This window comes from Pangasianodon hypophthalmus, chromosome 16 (genome assembly GCF_027358585.1).
Source record: "Pangasianodon hypophthalmus isolate fPanHyp1 chromosome 16, fPanHyp1.pri, whole genome shotgun sequence".
NCBI classification, from domain to species: Eukaryota; Metazoa; Chordata; class Actinopteri; order Siluriformes; family Pangasiidae; genus Pangasianodon; species Pangasianodon hypophthalmus.
In genome coordinates, this window is record NC_069725.1 from 16,950,324 (window position 1) to 16,975,105 (window position 24,782).

Below are 24,782 nucleotides of genomic sequence, written 5' to 3' on the forward strand. Positions count from 1 at the left end.
TTGTATGTAAAAATACTTTCATGCAAGCTGTGTTGTATTTTTGTTTTGAGGAGTTAAAGCTTTTACAATAATATAAAAGCCAAGTTTAATCAAGACGTGGAAACCTTTAAAACTGAGTTTTAAAGTTCATCCTTAGTGACAGGTTTAAAAAATCTTTATAAAATCTCCAAATCCATCATCAATGTATTCTGATATTGTATGAAGAGAGTACACTGACTATATATTATGATGTTGCCCTGAATACCATTCTATCACTGCTTACAGCAATAACAAGAACAGGGTTTAGAAAAAACTTCAATAATTTCCAAATTCATAACCAGTCTTTTCTAAAACTAAAAATCATAGTTAAAAAAAAAACAACTACAAAGTAATATTTTATATCTTGCAACAGTAGCATAACATAATGAACACTGATATCACTCTCTAAACTTATGACCACGGTACATTTTAAAAATCTGACCTTAAATTTTAAAAATAAATTTTAAAAAAAATCTCAGTTCTGTGTCATAGTCTACTATTTGTGCTTTTTACTTAACAGATCAAGTGTGTATTAGAGTCCATTTAACCAATTTCTTCACTGCTATATCGCTACATTTTCAATCAGCAGCTAGGGTTAAGCCAAGGATATTTCAAATAAGCTTCACTTTTATTAGCTCATGTTATAGAATACACAATCCAACACATGCAAAAAAAAAAATTACATGTCCACTCTAAGTGTTTGAGTTGCCTCAGTAATACACAAAAGACAGTCTTATCTTAGGCAAATGGCTTCCTTCCTGCTTTTCACCTCTTAACCTCATCCACTAAATTATCACTGTCCAGCTCTTTAACAAGCTCTGGCCATTTAACAATGGTTGTATGTCACTCAGTTGAACAAATCTGTATTGGAGACTGCGTTGATTTGTTCCTGCATTTCATTTGCTCCTGACTGACCATGATTAAAATCAAACAGATTTTACTTATGTTAAATGTTTTATCTGGCAGTGATTTTACCACATGTAATTGGGTAAGTCATATTTGTAATTACTTTTATGCCATACCTACATTTTCACCCCTCTCTAGTTCAGTGGGTAAGCGAATCTTTCAGTTGAGTTAGTGATTCCGGGTGTGAGCTGGAGATTTTCAATGTTTCAGTGCATGCAATAGTAGACTAGTCTATATTGGGCTGGGTGTGAAAAATAAACCCATTTATTTTGTTATGCACCAATGAACAAAAACATTATGACAAATAACATTGATTTTGTCGTAAAAACGGCACATGTCAAGGTCTGGGATATATTAGATGTTAAGCGAACAGCATATTCTTGTAGCCAATGGGTTGAATGTGGAAGAAATAGACAGACATGTAAACCTGAGTGACGTTGATATGGGCCAAACTGTTATGGCCAGGTGACTGGGTCGGAGTATCTTTGAAACGGTAAGGCCTGTGGGGGTGTTCCCAGTCAGCAGTAGTGAGTACCTACTGAAGGACAAACCACGAACCGGCACCCAAGTGTCATCAATGTGCGAGGACAAGAAAAGTATCCTTTCTGGTCCAAACCGACAGAAGGGCTACTATGGCACAAGTAACTAAAAAATTTTATAATTTTTTTGCTGCATATTTGGCACAGTTTTTACACCAGATGCCATGCCTGACCCCTGACCCGACCCTCCCCAATTTTATCCTGGCTTGGGACCGGCATTGGGAGTGCACTGTCTTGTGCAACCCCTGGCCGTTGGTTCCCTGGCTGGAATCAAACCTGGGCCATGGTGGTGAGAGCACCATGGTTAGGACTAGTGGTTAGGCCATGGTGCTCTCACCACCGTGGCCCAGGTTTCCAGGAAAACTCAAGACCTGGTATTAGAACTGAGGAAATGGCCAGAATAGTGCAGTGTTCCTGATGTAGTTGTGGAGTCTGTTCCCCACTTCTTCAAGGCCTGTTTCTCCAGGATGGGAATGCCGTTCACATGTCCGAACAGGAACCATAGGAAGAGAGGCAACACAAGGCTGAGGTACAAAAGCCCTTGCATAACAGCCTGACCACTGCAGGATTTCTCCCAGGGAATTAGGGTGCTTGTTATAGGCCCAAAGCCTGTGCTGGATAAACTTACCCTAAGGTGAAAATAATAACCGATGAAAGCATTTTTTTGGAACAAAGAGGGAAATGATAATATGCCTGCATTGCCAGCATATGCAGCTTATATTAAAGCTTTTCCCCTTCACTTGTTTAAGAATCAGATAATTTTGTCCCTTGTAGGGGTGTATATTTCTCCTTCCTGAATCCTAAATTGATGTAGGTTGGTCTCAAGAAGTGTGAATTTCTACATCACTTGTCCTTTTTATGATCCACACTTAACCACCAGGTAATAACTAAAGTGTATAGTCTTTATTGTGGGAAAAAAAATAAATTTTGTATAATCAGACCAGGATGCTAATTAAATTCAATTTTAAAGTCCAAAACTTCTAAATATAGTGGGGTCCAAAGTCTGAGACCACTAATGAAAATGCTTCTATTGTGCATTCTTTTCTAATTTACTACAATTTTCATTACAAATTATATTATTGACAACAACTTGAGTGAAAAGTAGAATCTTTGAAATATATTATTATATATATATATATATATATATATATATATATATATATATATATATATATATATGAATTTCAGAGTTTCTTAGTATTTGGTATGTCCCATTTTCTCATTATAGCTTTAATGTCAGGGTGCACTTGAGCTGGCATGGACCTCACAAGTTTTTGCAAAACCTAATGCAAGTACATTATTTATATTTCAAATATCAGGTAATCTGAGAATGCAACAAACCTTACATGCTACTTACAGCATTATCAGAGTTCTTCATAAAATTCTATTTCAGCTGGTCAGCACTCATTTCTGTTGCGAAGCCCAGAGACCAGATTCCCCAAACAATGTAATCACAAGGGCCCAGTGGCTTATCTCTTAGCTCCATGTTTAGAAACAGAGTGGGTAAGAAGGTGACAAACACCCATAAAGCTAAGAAAGAGAATTTTCTGAAGCAAAATATAAAGCTGCTGTTTATGGATACTGAGAGTTATATATCCTTGTGTACATATAGCTTATGTATACAGCTGTTTCTTTTGACCACAGCAGAACAGTTGATATTTCAGCCAACTCCAAAATTAATGGAACTTTTCATCACAATGACTGTATAAAATAAACATTACATTCTGAGACTGGTCCAATTAGGAGAGGCAAAGAAGAACCCAAATATCAAAGTTTCAGAATTGCTTAAGTTTAGTTGATGCTTCTCAAGTTCCAAAATCAGCTATTAGATGTCACCTTTGTAACAACAAGCCATTTAAAAGGCTTGCCTGAAACAAGCTGCACCTAAAAGCAACCTACAAATTGCAGCCTTGCAGACTACCAAGCATCATTGGAACTGCAATTGAAATCATATATTGTGCTTAGAGAAGGCCAAAATTTAACTTTTTAACTAAATTCACCATAGGAAAGTTTGGCAAAAAAAAAAAAAGAACCTGCTGATCTCCTGCAATTTTCGCACACAACAGTCTGTAAACTCTGTAAATAAAAGTTTACAGAGAATGGTGTGAAAACAAAAAAATTCCTTTGAGCGGAGGGTCTGCAAGCTGAAACACCTTGTGGTCTGAGGAGAATGACCAGACTGGTTTGAGCTGACAGGAAGTCTATAGTAACTCAAATAAGCACTCTACAACCGTGGTGAGCAGAAAAGCATCTCAGGAAGCACAAAACATCAAACATTGAGGTGGATGGGCAGAGCTGTGGCTCACTCAATGTCTTTTGCTTTTTGCACCATTCATGAAAATCCCAGGAGATCACCAGTTTCTGAAATACTCAAAATAGCTCATCTGGTACCAACATCCATGTCACGATCAAAGTCACAGAGATCACACTTTTTCTTCATTCAACTGAAGCTCTTGACCTGTATCTGCATGATTTTTTGCATTGTGCTGCTGCCACATGATTGGCTGATTAGCTAACTGCAAATGAATGTGCAGGTGTACAGGTATACAGGTGTTCCCAGTAAAGTGGACGGTGTATATATACACACATACACACACAAAGTCTACACACCCTGTTAAAGTGACAGGTTTTCGTGATGTAAAAAAATGAAACCAAGATAGATCATGTCAGAAAATTTTACACCCTCAATGTGAAATTACAACACATAAAAATTAAGTGAAAAACAATCAGAAACATTTTAAAGAAAAATAAAAAACTTACAACAACCTGGTTGCATAAGTGTGCACACCTTTTTATAATTGGGGATGTAGCTGTGTTCAGAATGAACCAATCACATTCAATCTCATGTTCAAAAGTAATTATCATACAGCTGTCATCAATGAAATTATTCTGATTAACCCCAAAAAAGACAAGCTGTTTCTTTAGGATTTTCTTCAACATCATCTCAGTTTCATCTGACTTCTGAAGCCATGGTCTGCAAAGAGCTTACAAAGCCTGTACAGGGTCCCACTGTCGAAAGGTATTGATCAGGAGAGAGGTACATAAAAATTTCCAAAACAGTTGCACCATGGAAAACCGTGAAGGCCATCATCAACAATTGGAGAAAATGGAGCACCACAGTGACATCACCAAGAACAGGATGTCCCTCCAAAATTTATAAAAGGACAAGACAGAAACTTAACCGGGAGACTGCCAAGAGACCTACTGCCAAGAGATAATAATGCAGCTGCAGGACTATCTGACAAGTACTGATTACTGTCTGCATGTGACAACAATCTCTCATATTCTTCACATGTCTGGGCTATGGGTTAGGGTGGTTAGATGGAAGCCCTTTCTCACAAAAAAACAACCAATCTCAACTAAATCACCCCAAACTATGTGGCAAAATGTGTTATGGTCTGATAAGACCAATTCCAAAAGGTATGTTTGGTGCAAAAAAAAAAAAAGCATATCACCAAAAGAACACTGTACCCACGATGAAGCATGGTGGTGGTAGCATCATGCTTTAAGCCCAGAACTGGGGCTTTTATCAAGGTGGAGGAAAACATGAATAGCTACAAATACCAGTCGATTTTAGTGCAAAACATTCAGGTGTCTGCTAGTAAGCTGAAGATGAAATTGGAATTGGAATGATGAAGATGGAATTTCCCCTTTTAGCATGACATTGACCCAAAGCAAGTCCAACTAAAAATCTGTGGGGTGACCTGAAGCAGGCTGTGCACAGGAGATGCCCTTACAATTTGATGGATCTAGAATGTTTTTGCAAGAAAGAGTGAGAAAATATTGCCATGTCAAGATGTGCCATGCTGATAGACTCTTAGCCAAAAAGACTGAGTGGTGTAATATAATCAAAAGGTGCTTCAACAATGTATTAGTTTAGGGGTGTGCACACTTACGCAACCAGGTCATTGTAAGTTTTTTTTATTTTTCCCATTTTTCCTTAAAATGTTTCTGATTGTTTTTCACTTAATTTTCATACGTTGTAATTTCACACTGAGGGTAGAAAAAGTTTTGACATGATTTATCTTGGTTTCTTTTTTTTTTTTTTTTTTTACATCACAAAAACCTGCCATTTTACAGGGGTGCATAGAATTTGTATATCCACTGTATATATACAGTACACATATTTTGTTATAACTATCACATTTGTGTACATTTAAGCTGACAACATCACATACCTCATATGCATTTTTGCTCATTTTCATAAACGGTACATATAATTCTGGAGTAGTCTAATGTAATTTACAGTAGATACTCCATAACCCACATTCTAAGTAAAATTCTACATCTAGGCATTGATTAACAGCAAATTCTATTAGAAAATTATGACGAGGCGTCACTGAAAACCACTTAACTTTACTGACCGTAAACATAAAAATAATATGTAATATAAAGGTTCAAATACCTTGCAGGGTCCAGTACACAAAGAATATCCCAGGGCGATTTCTGACATTGCTGAATCTGTGGTCTTGTCCTTCTTTCATGATCCAGTGGAAGAGAAATGTCCCGGGTCTACAATACAAGGCCAAACTTGTAGGTTACTACAGGTTACTCATTGACTTATTAACCAAACCTTAATGGAATGAATTATTGATTTAATGTAACTTTATTTAAACAAAGGCCCTATTTGTCATAATTTGGACATTAGCACATTAGCATCCAGAATATTGCTGGACATTATGGACCACATACTGGACCACACTCATGGACCACATACAGTTTTATTGGGTCATAATATCGTGCAATATCAGGCATACTTCAGTCCCCATGCAGTAACCAGGCCAATCTATATACTCTGCCTCAGGTGTCCTGAATTCTCAGGTGGGCCAGTGTTAAAAAGAAAGCAGACCTTCAGAGGTAGAAGAGTTTTAATAAAGCTGATCGTTATATGGTTTTTCATGTTATATGGTGTAATAACCATTCCCCATGTCAGCCTGGTGTGGCATGCTCACTGAATATTTTACCCAAGAACCTGCAGACAATTGGTTCCAAAGTTCAAGGATTTTCAAAGGGCACATATCTTTGGAGAGGTAGGTACAGCACATAAAGACCTTGTCTTGAAACGTTGGACTGACTGGAGCCATGCAAACAGAGTGCTGACAGGTAAGCATAACACCTTTGAATAATGTTATGGGGTTATGGGGAACAAATCAACATTAGGGAACTGTTTTTAAATGAAAGACTTACCAAATACTAGTCAGTGAATAAGTAGCAGTTTGACAGTCCAGTATGGTTTTAGTTATGAATTGTCTGATTTGTGGACATTTAACTTTTAAAGATCGTCCGACTGCTTGGTCAGTAATATTTGTACCCAAAAACGTTTTAAGCAGTGTTGTTTTGGGGGAACATCTTATTGCCACCTGCAACACTTCAAGGCTAAGAGAGTGGCGGGGAGAGCAGGCGGTCTGGTACTAATAGTCCACAGCCTTATAGCGATCCGTGTTTCCCTTTTCTGACTCACCAGGTGCAGTACATAATGCCCTTGATAATTATTAAGTAGAGCCAGGTATTCTCTGCTAAAAGAGTTGAAAGGCTAAACTGTGTAGTGCTGAGGCCCTCGAAGACTGGCGTCTGTCGCTCCTGACCTGAACTTAGAGAATTGTGCAAAATCATATTTCGCAATTCGCGTACATTCTTATAGGACATTATTTGTTTTTCAGCTTACGTTCAGAAATGTTTCACATATCCTTCAGCAGATTCATGATAAAAATGTCATCATCCCTACACTAGGGCTGGAGTCCAGAGGGCGGAGACGGTTCTAAGGTCGCTTCGCAGCAGTTTATACAGCCGTAAAACAGTAGTTATTTTATTATTGCTGGCCATAGATTAAAAATGGTTTCATCTTATCGCCGAACCCACAGTGTAATCAGGATCAATCACTGACTGATCTATGCAACGCTTTCGTACTAGGATTTACCTGCCAAATTGTAAAACTTTTCCGTTTTTAGAGCTGACGCGATAGTCCACCCGGCCCATTGAACAGCTACATCAATTACAGTGCACTCTGCTAGTGATCCGTCCATGGATATTAATGTTCTGTATTACCGATAAGTTCTGTGTTTAGCATATATTATCATCCTGAAGTTCTTTTAGACCATCCTTGAACAGAGGCGTGCCTGTATGCGCATGCGCTATGAACGTCCTCTATGAACAGCTCCACTTCACACTCCATGTAGTCTTGTACTTGTGCTGTATAGACAGCAGTGAATCACATCTGTGTGGAAATTTCACAATTATGACTGGGAAAGATAAGAGTTTTACTGTTTGTTACTATGACAGAGCAATAATAATGCTACAAATGCTTGGTTAAGATATCAAAAAAGAATACATAAGCTTTATACCTTTATGCCTACCTTATACCTAACTCAGAATCCCTTTTAGGGTCTGGCGTATAAATCAGTGTTTCTGAGATCAAAAACGTGTTGAGAAGAGTTAGGAAATCATGGCTGAGAAAAAAAGTAGCACCAGCCCCAGCCTCCAGTCAAAGGGAGGTGCCGGCGAGTTCGCTAAACAAGTCCAAAGGAAATTCAGCCGCGCACAGGAGAAGGTAAGATTCATACTATGCAATTATCAGTAGTGCTGTTGCTAACAAGTTCTTTAGTTAACATTTTAATTGCTTTAGGCCAGTGTTTTGATGGTTAAGCATTCGTAATTTGCTATACAAAATTTCAGCAAAAGGAAGTAAAAGGCATTATAATGTTATTGGCACCAATATATGTGCAGCATTTATCTTCTTCATGCAGCAGTACTGCCATTCACCGTCACTTTTTGTAAACATTGCCCTTTATCATAAATAATAATAAATCATATTACACTGAAACAATCTCCCATAATTACACAATACTGTGCAAGAACGCTCTACTCTTATAGGTTTTACAGAAGTTTGGTAAATCTGAGGAGACAAGAGATGCACAGTTTGAAATATGTGTACAAAACCTCCAAGATCAGCAGGTACCCAATAAAATTTACCACAAACATAAGACCTGATTTAGAAGTAGTTAAATGGATCTTTATTACTGTGTTTTTATTTATTTAATTCTTGTTTTTACAGAGTGATGGACACCTTATATACAAGGACCTTAAGGCATACTTAAATGCTGTCAGAGGTTTGTTGGATTAGCATAGAGTTCTTTTAAGATGTTTGGCTAAACAACTATTTAAAATCGTATTTATATTATCATGCATTCTATTAAGTCGAGGTAATGTGTTTGGAAACTAACAAAAATAAATAAAATAAACTTATTATTTATATTTTACTGTATTTAATCATTTTAATTCAGTTATTACATCAAAAGGATTTTCATAACACCTTTGTTAGTGTTGAAACACCCAAGACATGTAAATAATTAATTAAAATGGAATCCTCATGGGCATAAAGAAAATATAATGTATGTTCCACAGTGATGCGAGATGCATCCAGTCGTCTTTTTCAGTCTCTGTTCGATGTTTATGAGCTTGACTGGGAAGGGGGAGAGGACCTTGCGGCTGTTGTAGAGGTGATCCTCATGCAAACTTTGACACAGATTATGCAACTGTTGCCCTTCCAGCAAGAGTCATATGTAATTCTCATATGTAACGTTCTCTAAAAAGGGGGAAGACCTGCTATGGAATGATTATGAGGCAAAACTGCGAGACCAGGCATTGCTTGCAATAGAATCTTACATGAGCCAGTTTCCAGATATGAGGGTAATAACCCACCTACACACACAAACACACACAAACACACTTGCACAAACACACACTTGCACACACCCACACAGTCAGGTCCATAAGTATTTGGACAGTGACACAATTTTCTTAATTTTGAGTCTGTACACCACCACGATGGATTTGAAATGAAGCAACTTTTGGCTTTAATTCAAGGGGTTTAACAAAAAAATTATATTAACCATTTAGGAATTACAGCCAGTGGAGTCCCTCCATTTTCACAGGCTCAAAAGTAATTGGACAATAGTCTGATAAGCAGTTTCATAGCTAGGTATGGCCTGTTTCCTAATTATTTCATGACAAATTAAGGAGATAAAAGGTCTGGAGTTGATTCCAAGTATTGAATTTGCATTTGGTAGCTGTTCATGGGAACTCTCAATATGCCGTCCAAAGAGGTGTTGATGCAAGTGAAGGAGGCCATCATTAGGCTGAAAAAACAAAACAGACCTATCAGAGAGACAGCAGAAACTTTAGGAGTGTCCAAATCAACAATTTGATACACTAATAAAAAGAAGAAATGCACTAGCGAGCTCAGCAATACCAAAAGGCCTGGAAGACCACGGAAGACAACCAAAGTGGATGAATGCTGAATTCTTTCCTTGTTGAAGAAAAATCCCTTCACAATGTCTAGCCAAGTCAAGAACACTCTGGAGGAGGTAGGCGTATCATTCTCAAAGTCTAAAATCAAGAGACACCTTCATGAATGTAAATACAGACGGTTTACCTCAAGATGCAAACCACTGGTAACACTCAAGAACAGAAAGGCCAGATTAGATTTTCCAAAAAAAAAAAAAAAGCCTGCCCAGTTCTGATACAAGATTAACTTGTACCAGAATGATGGGAAGAGAAGAGTATGGAGAAGGAAAGGAAGGGCTCATGTTCCAAAGTATCATCTGTCTAACATGTGGAGGCAGTGTTATGGCATGTATGGCTGCCAATGGAACTGGGTCCCTGGTGTTTATTGATGCTGTGACTGCTGATAGAAGTAGCAGGATGAATTCTGTATAGAGCTATACGTTCTGCTCAAATTCAGTCAAATGCTGCAAAACTGATAGGACGGCACTTCACAGTACAGATGGATAATGACCCAAAACATACCACGAAAGCAACCCAAGGGCTTCTTAAGGCAAAGAAATTAAATGTTCTTAAATGTCCGATGATCTCAACCCAAAAGCGCATGCTATTCACTTACTGAAGAAAACTGAAGGTGGAAAGACCCAAAAACAAGCAGAAACTGAAGGCATGGCAAAGCATCTCAAGGGAGGAAACTCAGCATTTAGTGATGTCCATGGGTTCGAGATTTCAGGCAGTCAATGACTGCAAAAGGATTTGCATCCAAGTATTAAAAATAATCCTAATATTTGTGATTGTTAGTTTGTCCAATTACTTCTGAGCCTCTGAAAATGGAGGGGCTCTGTAAAAAATAGCTGTAATTCCTAAACAGTTAATGCAATATTTTTGTTAAACCCCTTGAATTAAATCTGAAAGTCTATACTTAATCACATCTTGATTGCTTCATTTCAAATCCATTGTGGTGGTTTACAGAGGCAAAATTATGAAAATTGTGTCACTGTCCAAATACTTATGGACCTGTTGACTGTGTAGGTGGGTGTGTCTTTTATATATATGTATATATATATATATATATGTAAAACAGTCTATTTGTTCAATGTCTTTTCAACTTCCAAGTCAATGTCAGTTGACAACAGTCCAAGTCAGTTTTTTTGTGCACCTCAGGAAAGAGTTGCCAAACGAGGCAGAAAACTTGTGGACTATGATTCTGCTCGTCACCACCTGGAGTCACTGCAGAATGCCAAAAAGAAAGATGACATCAAGATAAACAAGGTCCAGTAAGAGTCCATTTTTGTGAAACACTTCCACTTATGTCAGATGAAATGAGCCCACATGGACATTATGAATTTTCTGCAACCCCAAGTCTTGACCATCCTGCATATATTTTTTTTTTAAATTCCCGATTTGTAATACAGGAGATCTGTAACATTTGAACATATTATTAGACTAGTAACATACATATGCATAATGTAAGCGACTAAAAACCAAAGGAATATTCCTTATGCTGATTTACCAGTCTAGTGGAAAGTGTTGTGTTATTATAGGAAAATAATCCACACGGGGGGGGGGTTATGTACATCTGGAAGATTTAAAAGCAACATTCACTAGATGGCACATCAGGAGCCATCTGACCTGTCTGTAAAAATGTTTCGCGATTTCATGCTCAGCAATGTTAAACACATTGATGAGCTCTGTCTTAAAACCTTCCACCACAAATCGACAGCTCTGACCTTCCAAAAGTATTTTCTAATCTAGAAAATCCAGAAGACTGGAATGCAAAACAGACCCCCAAAATAAGTGGAACCACAAAACAACCGCAACATAAACACATTAAAAACTCGAGTTATATACAATCATTGCAGCTACCAATAAAGGTCAAATTAGTTATGCATCAACAAACACTTGTACGTGTAAGGAGTAGACCTGGCATATACTCACCGCATTTCGGAATTTCAGAAAGTTTTGGAAATACCCGGAAAATGGCGTTATTCCGGCCTCATAGACAATAATGGGAAATTTTGGACCCCTCCTTAACTCCACACTCATTGAGAAGTGAGAAACTGGGTCTAATCACCAAACTACTGCAGCCATGTCATACATCAAAACGATTGGCTCAATGAGGAGAATTACACTATGTAATGTCATGTGCACATTAACCCCCAAAATAAGTGGAATCGCAAAACTATTGCAACATAGGCATGCATATCAAAACGCTTGGCTCAGTGAGGAGAATAAAGCCTATTATATTAAATACTCGAGTTAAATACAATCATTATATTAAAACGCTTGGCTCAGTGAGGAGAATAAAGCTTATTATATTAAATACGATCATTATAGCTGCTGATATAGGTCAAATCAGTTGTGCTTCAACAAACATGTACACATGTAGCTCCCCCTAATGACTGACATGTGCAATTGCATGTCGGCCGGCTTATTGAGGAGAGGTGTGCTATGACTTTTATAAGCGAGCAGACTTACGATGTTCGAACAGCGGAAAAAAAAAAATCACACGTTTTCGGCCCATGGAGTATTAATGCGTTATGGGTAAAACTACATAGACATGTGACATTTCAAAACGCTTGGCTGACTGAGGAGAACTGCGTTATGGGTATTTTATTGACGTCACGTTGCACACGAATGGACTGCCATAAAGCCTATTATATTAAAAACTCAAGTTAAATACAATAATCATGGCTACCGATATAGGTCAAATTAGTTGTACTTCAGCAAACGCGTACACACATGTAGATCACCCTACTGACCGGCAAGCGCAGCTGCATGTCGGTGTCAAATTTTGCTTGGGCAAGCATTTTCTTCAGAAAATGTAAATTCTAATTAATATTCTTCTGAGACCCAAAATTTCTAAATGCTGCTCCTCCTAGAGCTTTCAAGACAATCAGCCTGTTCAGACTTGGTGTGCTATGCCTTTTCTAACTGCTGGGAATGGTTTTCCGGAAGCTGAAAGTGGACAAAATCCATTCATTTCCACTGAAAAACATTCATTTCCACTGAAAATTTTGGACTGTTGTAACTCCTAAACTTTACAAGCTACTTTCACCAAACTCAGACTTATCAAGCTGATTGGACTTATGGTTTTCCCTTAGTGGACAATCAAAAATCCCCAAAAACTCCCATACACTTACACTGATGGAATGTTCACAGCCTGCCTTTGAATATTCAAGATTTCAAACTGCAACTGTCAAAACTCACACACACACACACACCTGTGTGCACACGGCCTGGAGCTCCTCCTCCCTCCCTCTCACTTTGTCTTTAGACTTTTTAGGCTACCCCTCAAAAGTGGTTGACAAATGTTTTAAGGAGGATTATTTTGGATTTATGTGAAACCGAATGCAAAAGCACCACCAGCAGTCGTTAAAAGACACACATAATGATATGAAGCGAGGCTCTGGGCTAACTGTGAGCTCAGCACTGTAGATTCACACAGCTAATCAGTGACAGTCGTGTCACGTGATTACACAGAGCGACATGCCCCCTAGTTTTTAGCTCCAAAGGCGTATACATTCTAGCCCGTTTTGGTGACGTTTCTATAATACATCATCAGTAGGTGTTGCGGACTCAGTCGCGTGTGTAGTGAACGTGAGTGATTTATTTACTCTATCATTATTTTTTCCCAAAAATGCGTTTGGATTAATAGTACACACTGTCTAATTAATGTACAAATTACACAAAAGGACAGATGACAGGACCGTAGGTTTAGTGTTTTTTGGTTTAAATAAAAGGGATACAACTTTTTGTTTACCATGTTTGCTATTCAGAGGGAACTCAGCATGAACTCAGTCCAGTATTATGGGCTTGAAACACTAAAAAATTACAGCCCCCTCCGAAAGTACTGGAACAGCAAGGCCAATTCTTTTGTTTTGCTGTACACTGAAGACATTGGGTTTGAGATCAACATATGAATATTAGACGATGGATCAGAATATCAGCTTGCATTTCCTGATATTTACAACTAGATATGTTAAACAACCTAAAATATGGTACCTGTTTGATTTTTCAAGTGATTTATATGGATTCCAATCTAGACATTCTGTCTAGAAATCTGTGTTTTTATATGTGAAGCTATCCAAATTTATGTGCATCTGTAGAGCGAGGTTTAGGGACGTTCTTGTCTGAATCGGTTAACACCAATAACGTACTCTGAAAGGCAAATAGCAATCTTTGTGGTGCAATCTCACTCAAATTGTCCTCTGGGGGCACTATTTATGCTTGTGCACATAAAAACAAGCATATCTCTTGGAAAATAAGTCCTACAGTGAATTTTTTTTATTTTAATGTGTTTGCTCCACTAACTAAATTTGTAATCATTTGCATAATACGCAAAAACCTACTTTTGTGAATTAGTCTTAAGATTTTTGGCCCATTTTCACAACTGTGGTGTCAAACTAATCATATGAACCTTAATAATTATCAAAAACATATTGACATTTATAAACATCTGTAACTGTTTTTTTTTTCTTATCAACACTGAATTCAAAAACATGGCCACTTTCAGCCAATCAGCTTTCAGCAGGCATTTCACACAGTTAGCATTGAGCTATTATCACAAAACCTTTTGTGCATCTAGACACAACTTGAAAGGCATATACAGGACAGGATTCTGGGGTCGTCTGCGGTCATGCATAGGTACAGAGCAAAAGTCAGATAACTGTTTCTCAAGAATGATAAATCCCATCAAGCTGAAACTTTGTATGGTGCATCATTGTGCTAACCTGTAAGTGGGCTTTTGATGATTGACAAACATAGCCTCTCTCAGCCATGTTTCAGCAGATTTCAGCAGGCATTTGAAAAGGTTAACATTGAGCATATCTCTTGGAAAATAAGAAGCACAGTGAAATTTCTTGTTAGTGCTGATTCCTTGGGTCAAACCATTTTTTCTAATTAATACATTTGGGGAGGAAATATAGCCTACCAAATACTGCATACTCAGAAAATGTCAGATTTTTGGACCCTGGGATGTGTGTGTGTGTGTGTATATACATACCAGGAAAAGAGGACATGTTTGTTCTTAGCAGGAGAGAGTTTAACACCCCCTGTTTATATGGATCCTATTCTAGACATTCTGTATTTTTTGTATGTAAAGCTATCCAAAATTACACTATATTACCAAAAGTATTCGGTCACCCATCCAAATGATCAGAATCAGGTGTCCTAATCACTTGGCCTGGCCACAGGTGTATAAAATCAAGCACTTAGGCATGCAGACTGTTTTTACAAACATTTGTGAAAGAATGGGCCGCTCTCAGGAGCTCAGTGAATTCCAGTGTGGAACTGTCATAGGATGCCACCTGTGCAACAAATCCAGTCGTGAAATTTACTCGCTCCTAAATATTCCACAGTCAACTGTCAGCTTTATCATAACAAAATGGAAGAGTTTGGGAACAACAGCAACTCAGCCACGAAGTGGTAGGCCACGTAAACTGATGGAGTGGAGTCAGCGGATGCTGAAGTGCATAGTGCAAAGAGGTCGTCGACTTTCTTCACAGTCAATTGCTACAGAGCTCCAAACTTCATGTGACCTTCAGATTAGCCCAAGTACAGTACGCAGAGAGCTTCATGGAATGGGTTTCCATGGCCGAGCAGCTGCATCCAAGCCACACATCACCAAGTGCAATGCAAAGCGTCGGATGCAGTGGTGTAAAGCATGCCGCCACTAGACTCTAGAGCAGTGGAGACGCGTTCTCTGGAGTGATGAATCACGCTTTTCCATCTGGCAATCTGATGGACGAGTCTGGGTTTGGAGGTTGCCAGGAGAACGGTACATTTCGGACTGCATTGTGCCGAGTGTGAAATTTGGTGGAGGAGGAATTATGGTGTGGGGTTGTTTTTCAGGAGTTGGGCTTGGCCCCTTACTTCCAGTGAAAGGAACTTTGAATGCTTCAGGATACCAAAACATTTTGGACAATTCCATGCTCCCAACCTTGTGGGAACAGTTTGGAGCGGGCCCCTTCCTCTTCCAACATGACTGTGCACTAGTGCACAAAGCAAGGTCCATAAAGACATGGATGACAGAGTCTGGTGTGGATGAACTTGACTGGCCTGCACAGAGTCCTGACCTGAACCCGACAGAACACCTTTGGGATGAATTAGAGCGGAGACTGAGAGCCAGGCCTTCTCGACCAACATCAGTGTGTGACCTCACCAATGCGCTTTTGGAAGAATGGTCAAAAATTCCTATAAACACGCTCCTCAACCTTGTGGACAGCCTTCCCAGAAGAGTTGAAGCTGTAATAGCTGCAAAAGGTGGACCGACATCATATTGAACCCTATGGGTTAGGAATGGGATGGCACTTAAGTTCATATGTGAGTCAAGGCAGGTGACCGAATACTTTTGGTAATATAGTGTATGTGCATGGTTAGGCGAGGTTTAGGAAGTTTTTTACTTGAATCGACTAACACCAGTAACCCACCCTGAAAGTCAAATAGGATGATTCTAGGAAAAAGAAGGGCAAATAGTGTCTATGCTGTGTGAGTCTGGTGAACGTGTTCAGCTTTTAAACCATACCAGTGTTTTAACAAGTTTCAAAGTAATTACCCATCTCATGACATTATCCTAGTGTGACTGTTAAAAGGACAGGCATGTAAAATTTGCATCAGATTCTTTTCACAATCCCAATCAGCAAGTGTGTCCCACGCATATGTGCTTGAGTCATGATGCACTCCTACTATACAATATTTGTATAAGAAAACACAGTTAATCTTACAGATTTTAATAAGGGGTGGGATTAGATTCAAATACCTGTTTCTCAGGCCAATCAAGCAAAAATCTGTTGTACTGTATAGTTGCGCTAATCTGTGAAAGGCCTTTACTGTTGATTAGGTTACTATAAAAATGTAGTAGCAATCAGCCAATCACACTGCAGCACACACTTCACAGTTTAGCATTAAGCTACTGTCACAAAAAATTAATAGTATGTTCATCTGTGGTTGCTTTAGTGTTCTATGGAAGTTAGTGAGAACTAGAGACCTGTGGTGTGGTCTGCACACAGTGCTTGGCCCCTGCAGATTGCCGCTTGCGGCTATATTTATTTATTTTTTTTCCCTTCTCTCTAGTAAAACTAATCATGCAGCCTAAACTGCAGTCCAAACGAAACATCATAGGTACATACAGTATGTCAACTGCCACTCAGCAAAATGAAATGCCTAAATTGTGCCTCTTGTTGGCACTATAGTGCATGTGTTTATGTTTTTGCCTGTATCTCAAAAACCGTGAGACAGAGCCAAAATTCTTTTTTTCCTTTTATTCCTTTGTTTAAGACGAGTTGATCTAGACCCCTAATGACAACTAATTTCTGCCAGGACAGATTGCTTTTTTGCTAATTTGAATCATATGCAAAACCTGCTTTTGTGAACTAGTTCTAGGATTTTTGGCCTACCTTCACAAATTTGGAGTCAAACAACTCATCAGATTGTGAATCTCAGTAATAATCAAAAAACCTTGACATTTGTAAACAATATGGCCACCGCACGTCAATCACTTGAAATTGAGCAGCTTTACTCAAGCAGATGTAACTCGAGTGGTTAGGGGCATTTGCACGATATTTGAAAGGCATGTACAGGACAACGTTCTAAAGTCATATGAAATAGCATTGGTCATACAAAGGGTGTGAGCTAAGGGCAGATAGCTGTGTCTCAGGAACCATAAATCCAATTTAGCTGAAATTTAGTATGATTTATCTATGTGCTAATGTGTAAGTAGATTTTTGATAATGATAATTGCTTGAAAAACATGGCTGCCATCGGCCAATCAGTTTTCAGCAGGCATTTGACAGTGTTACCATTGAGCTATCCTCACCAAACTTGAATGGTAGGTTTGGGTAGAGACCCACTACAATCTGATGCAATCTCACTCAAATTGGCCACTGGGGGACACTATTCATGTTTTTGCTCTCAAAAACAAACGTATCTCTTGGAAAATAAGGTGTACAGAGAATTTTTTTTTTTCTTTAATGTTTGCTCACACTCTAAAAATGCCTTTTGGACCTTTAGCTCTGCCCACTGAAATCCATGATAATTTGCATAATATTCAAAACTTAATTTTGTGAACTAGTCCTAGGATTTTTGGCCTGTCTGCACTACTCTAAAGTCAAACTATTTAGCTGACTGTGGACCTCAATAATTATATATATAAAAAAAGTTTACCTTTTTAAACAATATGGCCATCATTTAGCCATGAACCATTTAGCTCAGAATAAATTTTAGATTTTTGCTAATTTACATAGATTTAGATTTTTGCTAATTTACATAATATGCAGTAGGGCACCATACATCAATCAATTCTAAGGAGGCGAAGCTGGATTACTCAGATAGCTGTAATTCATCATTGATGATAAGGATTTGAGCCAAAATTGAAAGACATGTTCGGTACAAGGATCTGAGGACATCTGAAAAGGTTGGGGCATGGTCACTGAAAGGGGGCACTGTTAAGTTCAATTAACTGTTTCTCAGGAACCAAAAGTCCTTTTAAGCTGAAATTTGGTGTGCTGCATCATTCTCTTAATCTAAGTCCTACAGTTATTATTGTGATAATTTGCATAATATGCAAAACCTAGTTTTGTAAATTGGTCCCAGGATTTTTGGGCTATCTTCACAATCTTGATGTCAAAATACTCGGGTGCGTGTAAACCTCAATAATTATCAAAAATATATTGACATTTATAAACAACATGGCCACCATACCTCAATTAATTTTAAGGAGGTGGAGACAATTTACACATTCAGCTCTAATTCATCATTGCTTGCATGGTTTCACACAAAATTTGAAAGGCATACACAGGAATAGTAAGCCATATAACTCACTCAGATTGGCCACTGGGGGTACCGTTCATGGTTTTTCACACAAAAACAAATACACAGTCCCGTCCAAACGTATTGGAACGACAAGACCAATTCTTTTGTTTTTGCTATACACTGAAGACATTTGGGTTTAAGATTAGAAAGTGAATATGAGATGATAGATCAGAATTTCAGCTTTCATTTCCTGATATATATATGTCTAGATGTGTTAAATAACTTAGAACATGGCACCTTTTGTTTGAACCCACCCATTTTTTAAGTGATCAAAAATACTGTAACTGACATGTGACTGACAGGTGTTTCTTGTTACCCAGGTGTGCCCTGTTAGAATGATTGTTTAAACAATTAATAACTGTGAATGTCTCGTCTTGGTTTGAGCCAAGCCTTGAGCCTTGGGATTTGTTGTTACAAGGATAAACCAACAAGAAGAACAGAGAGCTGTCTATTGGAGAAAAGCAAGTCATTTTGAAGCTGATAAAAGAGGGAAGATCTATCTGAGCCATTGCACAAGCATTGGGTATAGCAATACAACAATTTGGAATGAAACCACTGGTGTTGTAACAACCAGACATCAAACAGGTTGGCCAAGGAAAACAACAGCAGCTGATGACAGAAACCTTGTGAAAGCTGTGAAGCAAAACCAAAAAAAACAGCAGTTAGACACATCACCAACAACCTCCACAGATCAGGGGTGAAGGTATCACAATCCACCATTCAAAGAATGGAAAGAGGCCATACCACAAGACGCAAACCATTCATCAGCAGTAAGAATGAGAAGGCCAGATTGGAATTCACAATTCGCAGGGGTAGAAAAGGCAAAGGTTTTAGACTGGCAAAGTGAATCAGACCTTTACCCAATTGAGCACACATTTGACCTCCTGAAGTGGAGACTGAAGGGAGAAACCTCCCAAAACAAACAAAGCTGTGGTATGTGCCTGGCAAAGCATCACAAAAGAAGAATGCAACAGTTTAGTGATGTCAGTGGGTTGCAGGCATGATGCAGTTATTGCAAGCAAGGGACATGCAACAAAATATTAAGTGTTAGTTTACTTTAAGACTATCTGTTCCAATACTTTTACTCACCTAAAAATTGGGTGGGCTTGAACCAAAGGTGCCATGTTCTAAGTTGTTTAACACATCTAGATGTAAATATCAGGAAATATAAGCTGAAATTCTGATCAATTGTCTCATATTCATCTTTTGATCCCAAACCAAAATGTTTCCAGTATATAGCAAAAACAAAAGAATTGGCCTTGCCGTTCTAATGTTTTTGGAGAGGACTGTATCAAAATCATTCTGAGATTTGCAGACAACATGGCCTCCACATGCCAAATCAATCCAAGTGGGTGGAGCTTGACTGACTAGCTGTAACCAGCTGTAACTGAGGATTGGTTGTATGGATACACACAAAATTTGAACGGCATCTTCAGTTCAATCTTATGAGGAGATATGCAACGTTTGGGGTATGGATGTTGACAGGGTGCAGAGTTAAGTTCAAACAGCTGTTTCTCAGGAACCAAAAGTGAGATTTGGTGTGCTGAACTGGAAACCAGTAACCCAGTAGAAATTAAAACTGGATTTTAATTTCTACTGAGTTACTGAAAAAAATACAGCCACCTTCAGCCAAATGGCTTTTCATACAATTCATACAATTACAGACAATTCATATTTATTAAGATTTGTGAGCAATCCTCACAAAACCTGATTTTCGAGGAGGTTGTTATTGAGGCCATTGAGATTGTTATTTTTTTTAGTTGTTATTGAGGCTACATTATATAGCCCCAGAAACAAGGTAACAATTATAGAACGGCAATAACATTAAGATGAACACCTTAAGTGTTACATTTATGTATAGAACTTTATAGCAATGTTCTTGTCTCCCATGTTTCCCACAATAAGTAGGTACTAGTTGCAATTGGGTACAAAATGGGTGTTTGTCAAAGAGCTGTTAAGAGGAGGATGTGTTAATTAGATCTTGGAATATGTATATTTTTACAGGCTGAGGAAGAGATGAAAATGACCAAAATAATCTTTGAGGACATGAACAGGGAACTGAAAGAGGAGCTGCCTCTTCTCTATGATAGGTGGGATGTGACACCCCCAATGGTCATACTTATGGATTTAATAGCTACAAAATATTTGTCATATTTTATAGAAAGTAATGTGAGTACATAACTCTTTAAAAACAATGTTTTCACTGTAATTCCCTTCTCGCAGTCGCATTGGATGCTATGTAACAGTCTTCCAAGCTATCTCAAACTTGAGAGATATCTTCTATAAGGAAATGTCTCAGGTAAGTCCAGATTTTTTTTTTTTACCGACAAGTTCTTTGTTTAAATTTCACATTGTCTTAATAGTCAATTTTTGTATGTGACTGCTGCCACTGTGGGAATAATATATTAACAAAAAAAAAAAACGTTTCCTCTAGAATAACAAGGATTTACAGAATATCATCATCAACCTAAAAGCCCAGCATCCTGACAAGAGCTTTGTGGTTAAGAACTTCAATCGGTGTGTTGCTTTCTGTTGTGAACCATACTTGAAAATGTGCTATATATTATAATTATTTCATCTGCTTCAACATTTTCTGGTAACATGTCACTGTACATTTCAGAAGTGAATTTGTAAATTGTTTGTATGTGAATTGTCACATTTTCTGAGATGTATCATATGAATTTCTTCTTTTTTTTTGGCAGTGGAACATTGAAGAGGAGGTCGCTAAAAGATGCACTGTCTCCTAGATCATTGAGAGCCAGCTTCTCTGAGCTCCACATGAGTTACAGTTCTCGAGGTACTCTGAGGTAAAGGGAAAAGTAATTTTTTTATTATATGGCAAATATTATCTGATTTTCTTTGTAGGTGAATGACCATACTTTAGGTTAATTAGTAATTATGCAGTCTAGCACATAACCTGATTAATTTAAATTAATTAATAAAATTAAAATTAAAACCTATTTATATTTAATCTTGAACATTTTTGTTGCTGCAGGAGAGAACATACTTCTAGTTTCAGGTCTGACAAGGGCCTATATGAGCCCTACAGCCCAGAGGTCCTGGCTAGCCCTGCTAGACCAAAGCCCCCAAAGAACACCAATTGTGGGGTTAGGGACACAGATGCAAGTTCCACAAGTGAGGACAACCCGGACGTAGAGAGAACACCTTCACCTGCGCCTGTAATAGATGACACAAAAGCTTCTGGAAGTGTGTACAGCAGTACAAACAAAGATGCAAAACAAAAGAATGAAGGTACTGAAACAAAAGAAAGGGAACCACTGCCAGCCTCAGAGCAGGATGGAGAAAGGATGGGTTTAGATCTCAAAGGTGATTCATCTCCAGAGACTGGTGATGAGAACAACCTGAATTTGAATATAAATCATTCTGAAGGAGCTAATACTAAGTCATTTTCATCTGTTGGAAATCTTGAAGAGCACAGCACCTATCCTGAGGACCTAAATGAACCTGGCTCTGGAATGGAAAATGGAATAGCTACAAATTGCAAAGCAAATATAGAAGAACCTGGAGTCTCGTGCAAGGTAGGCACATAAGGTAGAAAATCCTTAAATGTCTTTCTATGTCCTGATATAAAAATAGCTCTTCCTTGCCCTTTGTAATGTTTGTGTCTTTTCTCTGATTTTAAGGAAAATGCCATAAATGATCAAATATCAGATGAAGGAGGAAACATTAAGGAGGAAACATTCTGAAACAGAGGACTATCTTTGTATAGAAAAAGGTCAGTATATGAAGACAGAAAGAATAAGTACAAACATTCATTTTAGTTAGTATTCACTGTACAATAATGTGAAGGATTACTAGACATGGTGTTTATTTCACATCTGTTGCCTCTTTTCATAGGGATGAACTGCATTTAAACCAAATACCCTTCACCTATCTGGATATTACTACAATAACTCCAAACTTGTCAACCAAATGAAACCTTCTACTACTACTACTACTATTATTATTATTATTATTATTATATTTTTTTATGTTATAAACAAGAAATTTGACAAAATGTAAATCAACCCATTGATCAAATTAATTAAATGTAAATCAACCCTTTATCAAATGTAACTGCTCATGATAAATCTTATTAATTTGAGACTGATTACAATGTTAGAATATAAAGTTATTTTCCATATCTGTTTTATCTTGTGATTTCATTTGTAAAGGCAGTTTGAGTGTTGGATTATGGGCTTTTAGGTTCCTATGCTAAGTGCACTTAGTTACAAATGTAATTTTTACTTGTTGTGAACTGAGAATAGACTGATTATTCATTATTTAATAAAGTTGATTATTTAATGTGTTTATCTCGATTCTGCCTCTTTATTAATAGAATATGTAAACTCCTACTTAACACAGAGTTAGTTAGTTACCCATTATTAATAGGTAGTTGTTTTCTCAGATGATTTCTTAGAAGGTTTGTCTTCTTGAGTAGCCAGTTAACAGTGTGGTGTGCTCCTTCCTGTAGAGCTGTGACTGAAGCTGGAGCTCCATTGTTCCGGATACAGAGCGAATGTTCACCTCTACTAGCATGCGTACCTCGTGCACTAGTCTATTTTCACTGTATCTACTTTTACATGTGTTGCTTCGTTAAATGTTGTTTTTAAAACGTCATGGAAGTCTGAAATAAAATAAGTAACCGATCAGTGTGAACAAATGCCTCTAGACGACAACAAACTCTGTCAGGTAAGTTTGTTGTACGCTCGGTTTGAAGCTTTTGCGGCAGTGTAGTAGACGTTGAACAAATACCATGGTGTTTATGTTCGCTTCCTGTTAAAAGTTCGGAATAAAAGAGTCTACGAGTTCCATCTACACTGAGGTGTTACTTTGATTTCCTACTTTGAACTCGACTCTTGTGAGGGTTTTTTGTTTTTGTAATTACGAGGAAGTGAGATGTTTTTTGTTGCTCGTAAACTAACCTTCATTCCTTCGAAATTAAAGTTGTTGTTTTTTTTTAACTTAATAGTCTGTGCACTGCCGCATTGTATATGAATTAGTATTGCAGCTGCACAGTTTGAGTTTCGGATTGTCTAAAAGGCGTTAAGAGAAACAAAGTTGGCTGTTTGCTAGCTAGTTCATTCATAATGTGAAGTGAAATGAGTCAATTCAGCAAGTAACAACGTAATATTTTATGCAGTATAAGACACGTTTTTCTTTGAACTTTTAAATTCCCTTAGAAATTGGAAATCGCTTATATTTACTTTAAAATGTTAGATTTCACTGGAGTTATTGCCATATTACTTGAGTTGCTTCTTTGTATAGGTTTAGGTGTTCGCGCTTTTCATCATGGCTACCACATCACCTTTTAACCGTAAGTGATTACTTTTATCTTTGTGACATTGTTCCAAATGGACAATACTACCCATTACAGGAATATGCATTAAATTGGACAGTAAAAGACTTATAAAGCAACACCATGTGTGTTTCCATAGTACACTTTAGCATTTTAGCCATTGTTGTTCATTGCTCTACATTTAACTAGAAAAAGAAGAAATTAAGGGCAGTAATTCGATTACTGTGTCATAATGCCAGACTGATTATCCTGTACTAAAAATCCTTGTAATTCCAAATCTACACGTGCAGGTTCTTTATCATTGACATTTTACCCTTTCTCTTAAGTCACAGAAATGGTGCCAACAAATGTGGCCCCAAACCATAGAGATTCTACTGTGGTAGGAGGTGAGTTACTTCTCTGGACAAATGTCATGTTGAAGGCTGATTTGTATGTCTAATGAACATTTAACAATAAGCATTGAACATTTGAAATGCTTGTCTTCTTACATTTGTAAATTTATTAGGTATGTTTGGAATATCTTTAGTGGTTCCCCTGCAGCAGTGTCAGTTTTTAATCTTATCTAATCTAGTACTTCACACAGAAAATGGTCAGTTTACCAAAGTATGTAAGAATGAAAAAGGCAGCGAACTTGACATGCTCTGTTATAAATTAATTTGGCAGAAAGTTATGTTTCTCCATGTATTTTAACAGGATTTGTCTAACAGCTGTTGTCTATCTCTCTCTTTTTTTTTTAATCCAAATTGAGTAAATCCACAAAGTATCTGTATACTTTCAGTTCAGTTTTTTTGTATACCAATAGTTCTTTTGTTGCCTCTGTGTGTTTGTTTTAGTGGTGATTGTGCTGGTCTTGTGTACACTGGCTGGCTTGGCGTACCTGTTGTATCGCTACCTGTGTCACAACAAGGGCATCTACAGGACAACAGGAG

General features: G+C 37.8%; 2 protein-coding genes across 3 annotated transcripts; one reads left to right on the top strand and one right to left on the bottom strand.

The window, feature by feature from the left end:
• Window positions 1-1,804: 1,804 nt before the first annotated feature.
• Window positions 1,805-7,763, bottom strand: si:ch211-210c8.6 (uncharacterized). The gene is given in 7 exon segments (XM_053240932.1): window positions 1,805-2,014; window positions 2,016-2,092; window positions 2,821-2,993; window positions 5,869-5,975; window positions 6,221-6,279; window positions 6,647-6,656; window positions 7,344-7,763. Coding segments are annotated over 7 exon segments (756 nt in total). The 5' UTR covers window positions 7,487-7,763; the 3' UTR covers window positions 1,805-1,827.
• bin2a (bridging integrator 2a) lies at window positions 6,428-22,863 on the top strand. 2 transcript variants are annotated; one of them, XM_026920163.3, is made up of 15 exons: window positions 6,428-6,566; window positions 7,845-8,010; window positions 8,334-8,414; window positions 8,515-8,569; window positions 8,865-8,959; window positions 9,054-9,149; window positions 10,908-11,015; window positions 20,559-20,644; window positions 20,778-20,853; window positions 20,989-21,071; window positions 21,257-21,361; window positions 21,550-21,881; window positions 21,987-22,093; window positions 22,199-22,290; window positions 22,413-22,863. In XM_026920163.3, the coding sequence occupies exons 2-14, from the start codon at window positions 7,906-7,908 to the stop codon at window positions 22,259-22,261; spliced, it is 1,392 nt and encodes a 463-aa protein (XP_026775964.1). In that variant the 5' UTR covers window positions 6,428-6,566; window positions 7,845-7,905; the 3' UTR covers window positions 22,262-22,290; window positions 22,413-22,863. The 2 variants fall into 2 exon arrangements, with proteins under 2 accessions (XP_026775964.1, XP_026775963.1); XM_026920162.3 differs by having other exon boundaries at window positions 21,550-22,093.
• Window positions 22,864-24,782: the final 1,919 nt, after the last annotated feature.

Bases quoted from the DNA above. Each gene is read 5' to 3' on its own strand.
- bin2a (XM_026920162.3), top strand. From the start codon at position 7,906: ATGGCTGAGAAAAAAAGTAGCACCAGCCCCAGCCTCCAGTCAAAGGGA. The intron at 8,960-9,053 runs GTGATCCTCATG...TTCTCTAAAAAG, and splicing joins ACCTTGCGGCTGTTGTAGAG to GGGGAAGACCTGCTATGGAA. The intron at 11,016-20,558 runs GTCCAGTAAGAG...ATATTTTTACAG, and splicing joins ATGACATCAAGATAAACAAG to GCTGAGGAAGAGATGAAAAT.